Source organism: Cherax quadricarinatus, chromosome 74 (genome assembly GCF_038502225.1).
Source record: "Cherax quadricarinatus isolate ZL_2023a chromosome 74, ASM3850222v1, whole genome shotgun sequence".
Lineage (NCBI taxonomy): Eukaryota > Metazoa > Arthropoda > Malacostraca > Decapoda > Parastacidae > Cherax > Cherax quadricarinatus.
Window position 1 is genome coordinate 10,091,382 of NC_091365.1, and position 12,131 is coordinate 10,103,512.

At 39.2% G+C, this 12,131-nt stretch overlaps 1 protein-coding gene across 15 annotated transcripts in view; it reads left to right on the forward strand.

Moving 5' to 3' along the window:
* The window catches only part of LOC128700135 (Ca[2+]-channel protein alpha[[1]] subunit D), a gene marked incomplete at its 5' end in the record, with an annotated part of 794,286 nt that overhangs the window by 407,391 nt on the left and 374,764 nt on the right, over positions 1 to 12,131 (forward strand). For all 15 annotated transcript variants that reach the window (XM_070100780.1, XM_070100771.1, XM_070100781.1 and 12 more), the window contains 1 exon segment: positions 9,941 to 10,087. In XM_070100780.1, the coding sequence (XP_069956881.1) occupies positions 9,941 to 10,087 (147 nt within the window).

Below are 12,131 nucleotides of genomic sequence, written 5' to 3' on the forward strand. Positions count from 1 at the left end.
TAAAAGAGGAGGCAGTTAGGGTAAGATATAAACAGCTATTGGAGGATAGATGGGCTAATGAGAGCATAGGCAATGGGGTCGAAGAGGTATGGGGTAGGTTTAAAAATGTAGTGTTAGAGTGTTCAGCAGAAGTTTGTGGTTACAGGAAAGTGGGTGCAGGAGGGAAGAGGAGCGATTGGTGGAATGATGATGTAAAGAGAGTAGTAAGGGAGAAAAAGTTAGCATATGAGAAGTTTTTACAAAGTAGAAGTGATGCAAGGAGGGAAGAGTATATGGAGAAAAAGAGAGAAGTTAAGAGAGTGGTGAAGCAATGTAAAAAGAGAGCAAATGAGAGAGTGGGTGAGATGTTATCAACAAATTTTGTTGAAAATAAGAAAAAGTTTTGGAGTGAGATTAACAAGTTAAGAAAGCCTAGAGAACAAATGGATTTGTCAGTTAAAAATAGGAGAGGAGAGTTATTAAATGGAGAGTTAGAGGTATTGGGAAGATGGAAGGAATATTTTGAGGAATTGTTAAATGTTGATGAAGATAGGGAAGCTGTGATTTCGTGTATAGGGCAAGGAGGAATAACATCTTGTAGGAGTGAGGAAGAGCCAGTTGTGAGTGTGGGGGAAGTTCGTGAGGCAGTAGGTAAAATGAAAGGGGGTAAGGCAGCCGGGATTGATGGGATAAAGATAGAAATGTTAAAAGCAGGTGGGGATATAGTTTTGGAGTGGTTGGTGCAATTATTTAATAAATGTATGGAAGAGGGTAAGGTACCTAGGGATTGGCAGAGAGCATGCATAGTTCCTTTGTATAAAGGCAAAGGGGATAAAAGAGAGTGCAAAAATTATAGGGGGATAAGTCTGTTGAGTGTACCTGGTAAAGTGTATGGTAGAGTTATAATTGAAAGAATTAAGAGTAAGACGGAGAATAGGATAGCAGATGAACAAGGAGGCTTTAGGAAAGGTAGGGGGTGTGTGGACCAGGTGTTTACAGTGAAACATATAAGTGAACAGTATTTAGATAAGGCTAAAGAGGTCTTTGTGGCATTTATGGATTTGGAAAAGGCGTATGACAGGGTGGATAGGGGGGCAATGTGGCAGATGTTGCAAGTGTATGGTGTAGGAGGTAGGTTACTGAAAGCAGTGAAGAGTTTTTACGAGGATAGTGAGGCTCAAGTTAGAGTATGTAGGAAAGAGGGAAATTTTTTCCCAGTAAAAGTAGGCCTTAGACAAGGATGTGTGATGTCACCGTGGTTGTTTAATATATTTATAGATGGGGTTGTAAGAGAAGTAAATGCGAGGGTCTTGGCAAGAGGCGTGGAGTTAAAAGATAAAGAATCACACACAAAGTGGGAGTTGTCACAGCTGCTCTTTGCTGATGACACTGTGCTCTTGGGAGATTCTGAAGAGAAGTTGCAGAGATTGGTGGATGAATTTGGTAGGGTGTGCAAAAGAAGAAAATTAAAGGTGAATACAGGAAAGAGTAAGGTTATGATGATAACAAAAAGATTAGGTGATGAAAGATTGAATATCAGATTGGAGGGAGAGAGTATGGAGGAGGTGAACGTATTCAGATATTTGGGAGTGGACGTGTCAGCGGATGGGTCTATGAAAGATGAGGTGAATCATAGAATTGATGAGGGAAAAAGAGTGAGTGGTGCACTTAGGAGTCTGTGGAGACAAAGAACTTTGTCCTTGGAGGCAAAGAGGGGAATGTATGAGAGTATAGTTTTACCAACGCTCTTATATGGGTGTGAAGCGTGGGTGATGAATGTTGCAGCGAGGAGAAGGCTGGAGGCAGTGGAGATGTCATGTCTGAGGGCAATGTGTGGTGTGAATATAATGCAGAGAATTCGTAGTTTGGAAGTTAGGAGGAGGTGCGGGATTACCAAAACTGTTGTCCAGAGGGCTGAGGAAGGGTTGTTGAGGTGGTTCGGACATGTAGAGAGAATGGAGCGAAACAGAATGACTTCAAGAGTGTATCAGTCTGTAGTGGAAGGAAGGCGGGGTAGGGGTCGGCCTAGGAAGGGTTGGAGGGAGGGGGTAAAGGAGGTTTTGTGTGCGAGGGGCTTGGACTTCCAGCAGGCATGCGTGAGCGTGTTGGATAGGAGTGAATGGAGACAAATGGTTTTTAATACTTGACGTGCTGTTGGAGTGTGAGCAAAGTAACATTTATGAAGGGATTCAGGGAAACCGGCAGGCCGGACTTGAGTCCTGGAGATGGGAAGTACAGTGCCTGCACTCTGAAGGAGGGGTGTTAATGTTGCAGTTTAAAAACTGTAGTGTAAAGCACCCTTCTGGCAAGACAGTGATGGAGTGAATGATGGTGAAAGTTTTTCTTTTTCGGGCCACCCTGCCTTGGTGGGAATCGGCCGGTGTGATAATAAAAAAAAAATAAAATAATAATGTAGGTATGTAGTCCGCCTGGGCTACATAGCTACACGATATTTAATGTGGCCCAGAGCCATATTATTACCATCGACATACCATGTTCTCTGAGTTTAATAATTTAAAACAACTACCTTTAGATGTCATCATAAACAAATGGAGAAGTAATGAATAATTCATTCTGAGAATTGTAAACAAAAGTGTTATGTATTATATAAATATAAAATGTTTATATGTTATGTAACATGTTTCTTATATGATTTTGAAGAAAATATAATAGATGGATTAATGAAAATGTCTATATTAACGTAAAATAAAACATTTAATGTGCCCAAGAGTGATTATTGTTAGTATTACATAATGTTTTCCCTCCACCTGGCAACCACACCTCCATAGCATATAAACAGCATGTTTATATGGTATGTAACATGTTTCTTACATAATTTTGAAGAAAATATCATAGATGAATTAATGAAAATGTCTATATTGATGTAAAATTAGACATTTAATGTGCCCAAATGTGATTATTATTACATAATAGAGAGATGTGCTCATGGAGAATGTAAACAAACCGGGTGGCTGTGCCACTTGCCGTATAGAAAGTTTTGGTTATAATTTGAGATTGCAATATTAGCGGAACACTGTAAGGCGAAATGCCGAAAGGTGGGGCCCTCCTGTATATTGTTTTTGTAACTGTTATGTCTCTGATCAGTTCTTCATTGTTTGTGAATATCAGATCTAGGGTATTTTCATTTCTAGTGGGATCAATTACCTGTTGGTTTAAAGAGTACCTTTCGCAAAGCCTCATTAGTTCCCTGATATGTGCCTGTTGAGCCAGGGTGCTTCCTGGAGATATTTCTGGTATGACATTACGTAGCACCATCTTCCATTTTACATGAAGGAGATTAAAGTCTCCAAGGAGTAAAATATTTGGTGTGGGATTTTCTAGCCTATCCAGATAGCTATCTGTCTTCCTTAGCTGATCTATGAATTCCTCAGCAGTTGCTGATGGTGGTTTGTATACTAGGAGAATTACCAAATTCCTATTTTCAACGTTAATGCCTAGAATTTCTACTATGTCATTCGTAGAGTTCAGCACTTCTGTGCAACAGAAAGTATCCTTTACATTGATTCCTACTCCTCCCTGTGACCTATTGATTATATCACATCTATACATGTTGTAGTTTTCTATCTTCATCTCTCCATCCAAAACATCCCTTGTATGTGTTTCTGTAAATGCTCCAAACATGGCATTTGCTTCTGTTAGGAGCCCACTGACATAACTAACTTTGTCATTTTGATTTGATTTCAAACCCTGAGTATTTGCAAATATGAAGCAGGAATTACCATTTGGGAGGTTTTGTCTCGTTTTGTGTTTCATTAGCACCACTGGTGATGTACTACCTGGTATGTCCCCTGGTGTACATGCCCCTGGTTTCTCCAGTACCGGCTGCGCGTTTGGTTGCTTATTCGGCCTTGATGGGCTGATGCCTAGTTTGGTACGCCCCATTTTGCTGTCCACCTGTCCTCTCTGTACCATTCCCCCTGTTTGTCTCTTCCTTTGGTTCAATCTTTTCTCTTTTTGTCTAAAGTATAGTATCTGCAAATGTTCTGACTACCTATATTTACTGATTTTGTGTCGTTCCCAAGTTCTGCCACCTGATCTGAGTTCTCTTGTTCACTTTCTTCTAGGCTAATTTCTTCCCTTTTCTCATTTTCATTTGTTCCTTCTCAAGCTTTCTCATCCTCCCTTTCCCTTTCTGCTATGTTATGTATCCCTGTTTCATTCTTTTCCAACTTGCTCTGTTTGATGTTTTCCACTCTTACTTCCACTCCTTGGGGTTTTCACCTCTATTTGCACTTTCCTCCTTTTCTTGTTCGCTATCCTGTGTTTTCCACTCTTTGTATAACTCTGGAAAGCTCCTTAGAAACTCCCTTACACTTTTAAGGTTTTCACTTTTCAGTACCTTTCTTATGCCTAACCAGCTGTCCCTCTCACTGGGGCAAATCCAAAAATGACTTAATTGTTTTAGGTAATTTATCGTGGTTGCATGAAGCTTTGTAAATGATGTATGTGATGTTTTACCACATATTCCACAATCAATGCCCCTCATGTTTCTCCCAAAAAATTTTTCACATTTACAAAATAAATAATGAAGGAACAAATACACAAGGCAGAAGAAAGACAACCCAAGGGAGATAAAGGAAAGAGGAAAGGGGAAGAGGGAGAAGAAGAAAGAGGAGGAATCAGGTTAAGTCACAGGTGTTCTGAAGCAGGGGCGTCATAAGGGGGAGGGGGCCACCCCAGGTGATACCATTTAGGGGGTGACACTATAGAGCCTCTAAAGAAGGTAACACTAATGACCAAAACCATGCAGAGGTATTAGTCAGAGGGGTGAAGAGAGGTTGTTGAGGTGGTTTGGTCATTTAGAGAGAATGGATCAAAGTAGAATGACATGGAGAGCATATAAATCTGCAGGGGAAGGAAGGCAGGGTAGGGATCGTCCTCGAAAAGGCGAAAAGGTTGGGAGGAAGGGGTAAGGGAGGTTTTGTGGGCAAGGGGCTTGGACTTCCAGCAAGCGTGCATGAGCGTGTTAGATAGGAGTGAATGGAGACGAATGATACTTGGGACCTGATGATCTGTTGGAGTGTGAGCAGGGTAATATTTAGTGAAGGGATTCAGGGAAACCGGTTATTTTCATGTAGTCGGACTTGAGTCCTGGAAATGGGAAGTACAATGCCTGCACTTTAAAGGAGGGGTTTGGGATATTGGCAGTTTGGAGGGATATGTTGTGTATCTTTATACGTATATGCTCCTAAGCTGTTGTATTCTGAGCACCTCTGCAAAAGCAGTGATAATGTGTGAGTGTGGTGAAAGTGTTGAATGATGATGAAAGTATTTTCTTTTTGTGGATTTTCTTTCTTTTTTGGGTCACCCTGCCTCGGTGGGAGATGGCCGACTTGTTGATAAAAAAAAATATATATATATATATATATATAGATATTTTATTTATTTTCACACACACAGTGGTTCCCCGCCTTAAGATATTAATCCGTTCCTGAGAGCCATCGAATGTCGAAAATATCGAAAGTCGAATTAATTTTCCCCATAAGAAATAATGGAAATCAAATTAATCCATGCAAGACATCCAAAAGTATGAAAAAAAAAATTTTACCACATGAAATATTAAGTTTAATGCAATAGAATAATTACAGTAACAACAATAACAATAGATTAATAACAATAGAATAATTGACACTTACCTTTAATGGAGATCTGGTGGTGATTGATGGGATGTGAGGAGGGGAGTGTATGGATGGTGTTAGTGTTTAGAAGGGGAATCCCCTTCCATTAGGACTTGAACTGGCAGCCTCACCATGCCTTACCACACTGTGTATGCCACTACGATTCTTAAATCTTTCAAACCAACCTTTGCTGGCCTTAAATTCACTCATCACCACTAGTTGCAGGCAATTTCTTTTCCAAATCATCATGCATTCTGACACACGCACTCCACTTTCGTACTTTGCAATTATCTCTTTCTTCATTTCAATTATCATTAGCACCTTTTTTCTCGAAGGGTTGGCACCAGAAGCTTTCTTGGGGCCCATGGTTACTTATTTTGCAGAAACAAGCACCAAAAACAGTGATAATATGGATAATATGGAATGTACCGAATGTATCCTTAAATGCGCTCACACTGGCTGGCTTGTAAACACTGGCTGGCTTGTAAACACTGGCATACACAGGGCAGTTCAGGCCACACGTGGACACGTCTCGTACGAATCGTGTCAAATGTCGGGTTTTCCATCGAATGTTGAGGCAAAATTTTTGCATTAAAATGCATCGAATGTCGATGCCATCAAATGTCGGGAGTCCACTGTAATGGAAATCAAATTAATCCGTTCGTGACACCCCAAAGTATGAAAAAAAAAATTTTTTTACCACATGAAATATTAATTTTAATACACACAAACTGAAGAAGACATGCACAATTACTACTCTACTAAGAATAGAATACATAACACTTACCTTTATTGAAGATCTGGTGATGATTGATGGGATGGGAGGAGGGGAGAGTTTGGAAGTTATTGTTTAGAAGGGGAATCCCCTTCCTTTAGGAGATGAGGTAGCAAGTCCCTTTCCGGGGTTACTTCCCTTCTTCTTTTAATGCCACTAGGACCAGCTTGAGAGTCACTGGACCTCTGTCACACAACAAATCTGTCCATAGAGCTCTGTATCTCCCATTCCTTTAAGACTTTCCTAAAATGGGCCATAACATTGTCATTGTACAGGTTGCCAACACGGCTTGCAGTAGCTGTGTCAGGGTGATTTTCATTTGTAAAAGTTTGCAGTTTGACCCACTTTGCACACATTTCCATACTAATTCTCGCCCTTTTTACCACAGGGATGGCACTAGAAGCTTTCTTGGGGTCCATGGTGACTTATTTTGCAGTTACAAGCACTTAAAACACTGGGATAATGTGAAATGTACCGAATGTTGTGTAGATGCGACAACACTGGCTGGCTTGTAAACACTGGCGCTGAGGCCACACGTGGGACGCATCCCGGTCGAATCACGTAAGGCGAGTTTTTTATCATGAGGCGAGGCAAAATTTTTGCGTTCAAATGCTTTGTATGGCAGATTTAATGTAACGCGATGCGTTCATAAAGCGGGGGTCCACTGTGTATATATATATATTATACAGTGGACCCTCGACCAACGATGGCATCGACTAACAATAAAATTGGGCAACAATGCTTTTTGCGTAAAAATATTGGCTCAATTAACGATGAAAAACTTGGGTAAAGACATTTTTCCCAAACGCGTCTGCCTGTCTGTCCAGCCAGAGTGCACCTCAGGTGCCCTTCCTTCAGCTAGTGTGCCATTGTTTACAAGCCACTGCAGACGGTTCCACGTGTACCTGCAATACAATTTGTATTATTCCAGTGTTTTTAGTGCTTGTAACTGCTAAATAAGCCACCATGGGCACCAAGAAAGCTTCTAGTGCCAACCCTGTGGTAAAAATTGTGAGAATTACTATGGAATTGAAGAAAGAGATAATCACAGAGTATGAAAGTGGAGTGCGTGCATCTGAGCTGGCCAGGTTGTATAACAAACCCCAATCAACCATTGCTACTGTCTTGGCTAACAGAAAGGCAATCAAGGAAGCTGTTGTTACAAAAGGTGCAAATATGTTTTCAGTGCCTAGGCATAATAGAGGCTCTCTTTGCATTGCAACCCACTATTGTAACTACAAAATCTCAATGTACTGTTTGCAAAGACATAAAATAAATAAATAAATAAAATAAACAGAGATCGCAAATACTTGAAGATGTGGAGAGACTGTTGTTGGTATGGATAAACGAAAAACAATTATCAGGAGATAGTGTTTCTCAGTCAATAATATGTGAAAAGGCAAGGCAGTTGCATGATGATTTAATTAAAAATATGCCTGCAACTAGTAGTGATGTTAGTGAATTTAAGGCCAGCAAAGGTTGGTTTAAGAGATTCAAGAGTTGTAGTGGCATACATAGTATGATAAGGCATGGTGAGGCTGCCAGTTGTGACCAAAAAGCGGCTGAAAAATATGTGCTGGAATTCAAGGAGTACACAGACACTGAAAAATTAAAACCCCAACAAGTGTTTAATTGTGAGGAAACAGGCCTGTTTTGGAAGAAAATGCCAAACAGGACCTACATTACACAGGAGGAAAAAAGCAGTGCAGGACACAAGCCTATGAAGGACAGGCTAACTCTTATGTTTTGTAGTAATCATTGTGGGGATTGCAAACTGTAGCCTCTACTCGTGTTTCACACTCTGATACGCTGTGAGCGGTAAATTTGGGCCTAGATATGAGAGAATACGTCTATGTGATATGTGTGCACCACATAAAACAAATCCTGCAGCACACACTGCATAATGAGAAGAAAAAACTGACACCGTAATTTTCTATTAAAATAGCGACTTTACAGTGTTTTTCGCATGTTTTTTTATACGTAATTGCATTTGCAATTTCTTGATCTCATTTGATAGAATGGAAGATATATTACAGAAATAGTTTAGTACTGGAAATGGCTTGAAACTGAGCTCAAAGTAGAAGAAATGTTAAATTTTTGCCGATGTTCAAGAGTAAACAAATGACCTCATACGTCTAATACATGCCAGCTGGTGGGTCTGATATACGTTCACAAATGTGGTGATATTATTTATACAATTATTACAATATTGCCTAACAGTAAATCTTCTATTTTTGGTGTGAATAAAAATTCATTATGTGAATAAAAAATCAAAATGGAATTCATTTGTAAAGCCTGAAAACATAACTAATGAACAGGAATGCCTGCATTGTTTATTCTGGACCCTATTTTGAAATTGGAATATTTTGAACTAGTGTTAAATTGGCCAAATTACCAATTTCCGATCACTTTATTTTGTAGTTGAAACAGTCAAATTGGCGATTTCTTGTGTTCAATTGATAGAATAGAAGTAATACTAGTGAAATAGCTAAGAATTTGGTCGACTGGAATAATGTAATTGGCCTAAAATGGGAGTCAAAGTCGGTAAAATCGCCAATGCATGAATATCGCTGACACATCAAAATTCACGAGAGCATAATTTCGTCAATTTCCCATCAAATTTCATACTTTTTGTTTTATTACCTTCAGAAGAAGATTCTCTACCATTTCATAAGAAAAAATAGCAAAATTTTTTTTTGAAAATTCTTGGACCCTGGTGCACACTTTGAAATTTGGCCTCTGGACGCTGAAAGGGTTAAACCACTGGCTTTTTCCTGCTGTCAGGTACACATCCCTCATTGGGCACAAACCCACTTTAAGGAACTGTCTAGGAAAGAGCAAGGGGATAAGGGTAACAAACGATCTAGGTAATGGAAAACTGGATATCAGATTGGAAGGAGGGAGTATGGAGGAAGTGAATGTGTTCAGATACTTGGGAGTGGACTTGTTGGTGAATGAGTTGGTGGATGAACCATAGAATTAATGATGAAAAATTGGAGGGTGGTACATTGAGGCATCAGTGGATGGATGTGAAGTATGGGTTATGTATATTTCAGCAAAGAGGAGGCTGAAGTCGGTGGAGATGTCATGTCTGAAGGCAATGCATGGTGTAAACATTTTGCGGAGAATTCGTAGCTTGGAGATTAGGAGGAGGGGTTGTCAAGGTCATTTGGACATTTAGAGAGGGTGGAGCAAAATAAGATGGCTTGGAGGGTGCCTGTAACCTGTTAAAGTTCTCCCTAGTTAAGAATGAGAATATATTAATGCATTCATCCATTTAGTTACTGGCTAGACTTCATATTACTTACCCTTGCTAAACAACATATATTTATCATATGCAACTGCTGCCAGTGACCCTATTATCCTTTTACTACTCTGTCGTCCTCTAGGTTACCAAACCTTTTGGTGCCATCACTACTCAGTATATTATTATTACGTCTTTATAACTTTATTTTCACCAACAAGACTCTAGCTTTTATCTTGTAGTAGATTCTTTATTATCTCCATCTTGTAAATTTTTTTTTTAACAATTCATTTTTTTCCGTAGGGGTCAGTTTATTGTCTACCATGATGGAGACATTACTAAGCCAATGGTGGAGAAGAGAGTCTGGGAGAAAAATGCCTTCCACTTTGACAATGTAGCAAAAGCTATGTTGACACTCTTCACTGTGTCCACCTTTGAGGGCTGGCCTGGGTAAGTGAGATTTTAAGAAGTGCAGTTGGTACATTTTGTCTTTTTAGGGGAAATTTTTTTTTTTTTTTTTTTTGTTACTTTACTACTGTTATAGCTCTCAGAATTCTCCCAAAATTTATTTATTACTTTTTCCAATTTAGAATGACTGCTTAAATTAAGATTTTTTTTTTGAAATATGAAAACAATAATGAATTCTAATTCACAAAACCTATAATTTATAATTCTCCAATCAAGAGAATGTTTTGCAAAGCATTAAATGCAGAATTTTTTTGGAAATTTTCTGTTTTCCAAAGTTCAAATCAGGAGATATCTCAAATTCAAATATTTTCCTGAAAATATAAAATTCTGATGTTCAAAGTTTTCTCTGTTTTATTGTGTTTTGAATTTATTATTAAATTATACCAGGGTTGAGCTCTTTCAAACTGTGCAGCATCCTATTCATATATAAAGTTTTTTTTTTTTAAATTTTAATTATTATTATTATTATTATTATAATCATGGAGGAGTGCTAAATCCTTAGAAATTATACAGCACCTGTAGCAGGGAATACGGAAGGCATTCAGGCTCAATTCAGGGAGCTGGAGCACAGATCCAATTCCCTAGATCAAGAGCCCCTCACCAATGTCAAGGAACCTCCCTTGAGGGGAGATTTAAATTTTGAGAATCTTAACTTTTACTAAACTTGTTAGTTAGTTCATTAATCCAGTTTCTTGTAGTTTCTTCCATCATTATTTTTTCCTTTTATACTCGGATTTGAATGAAAATTTGTATAGGTCCACATCCCTTTATCCGAAATTCTGAAATTTGAAAAGTTCCGAAACCAGAAGTTTTTTTGTGGAATGTGGAGCGTCATTCATCTCCGTGCTGGGTCACACCGCCACATGGCGGTGTTGAAAATCATTCTGAAATTTGAAAAAGTCTGTAATTCAAAACAACACAGGCCCCAAAGGTTTTGGATAAAGGGATGTGCACCTGTACTCCAAAATTACCACATTTGTAAAGCATCTTTTTTCATGTGTGATGCACTATTTTTTTTTTTAAATGCTATACTGGGAGCGCTTGAGGTTTCTAAACCTGTATTCCCTGGAACGCAGGAGGGAGAGATACATGATTATATACACCTGGAAAATCCTAGAGGGACTAGTACCGAACTTGCACACGAAAATCACTCACTACGAAAGCAAAAGACTTGGCAGACGATGCACCATCCCCCCAATGAAAAGCAGGGGTGTCACTAGCACGTTAAGAGACCATACAATAAGTGTCAGGGGCCCGAGACTGTTCAACTGCCTCCCAGCACACATAAGGGGGATTACCAACAGACCCCTGGCAGTCTTCAAGCTGGCACTGGACAAGCACCTAAAGTCAGTTCCTGATCAGCCGGGCTGTGGCTCGTACGTTGGTTTGCGTGCAGCCAGCAGCAACAGCCTGGTTGATCAGGCGCTGATCCACCAGGAGGCCTGGTCACAGACCGGGCCGCGGGGGCGTTGACCCCCGAAACTCTCTCCAGGTAAACTCCAGGTATAGACCTCAACAGGAGTAATTTTGTTTTAGTTCTTTTGTATTGTTCCAGACTGCATATGAAGGCTATTTCAGCACTATTCTTAAAATCTGGCATCATCACATGTTGTGTTGTATGAGTTACTCTAAGAAGGCATCACTTGCTTATAATTCTATGTTGTATTTTAACTTTTCTCTTGACATATACACAATACACAAATAACCCGCACATAAAAGAGAGAAGCTCACGACGACGTTTCGGTCATACTTGGACCATTGACAAAGTCACTTCTGAAGAGTATCTACATTAAGCCCTAGTCATTTATGCTATACATTTGGCTCACTTTGGTAGCAGCATATAGTGCATTCTTCTATATTGATTCTTTCTGATTTTTATGAACTGTTCTTTATTTTAAGTATTGGTGTAACAGTGATAATATTTGATGGTATTATTAATAGCCTTAAGCCAAGTTAAGAGCATAATAATGATTAAAATTGTTTTATGGTTAGATTGCATTTATGTCATGACTAACAAAAATATGTC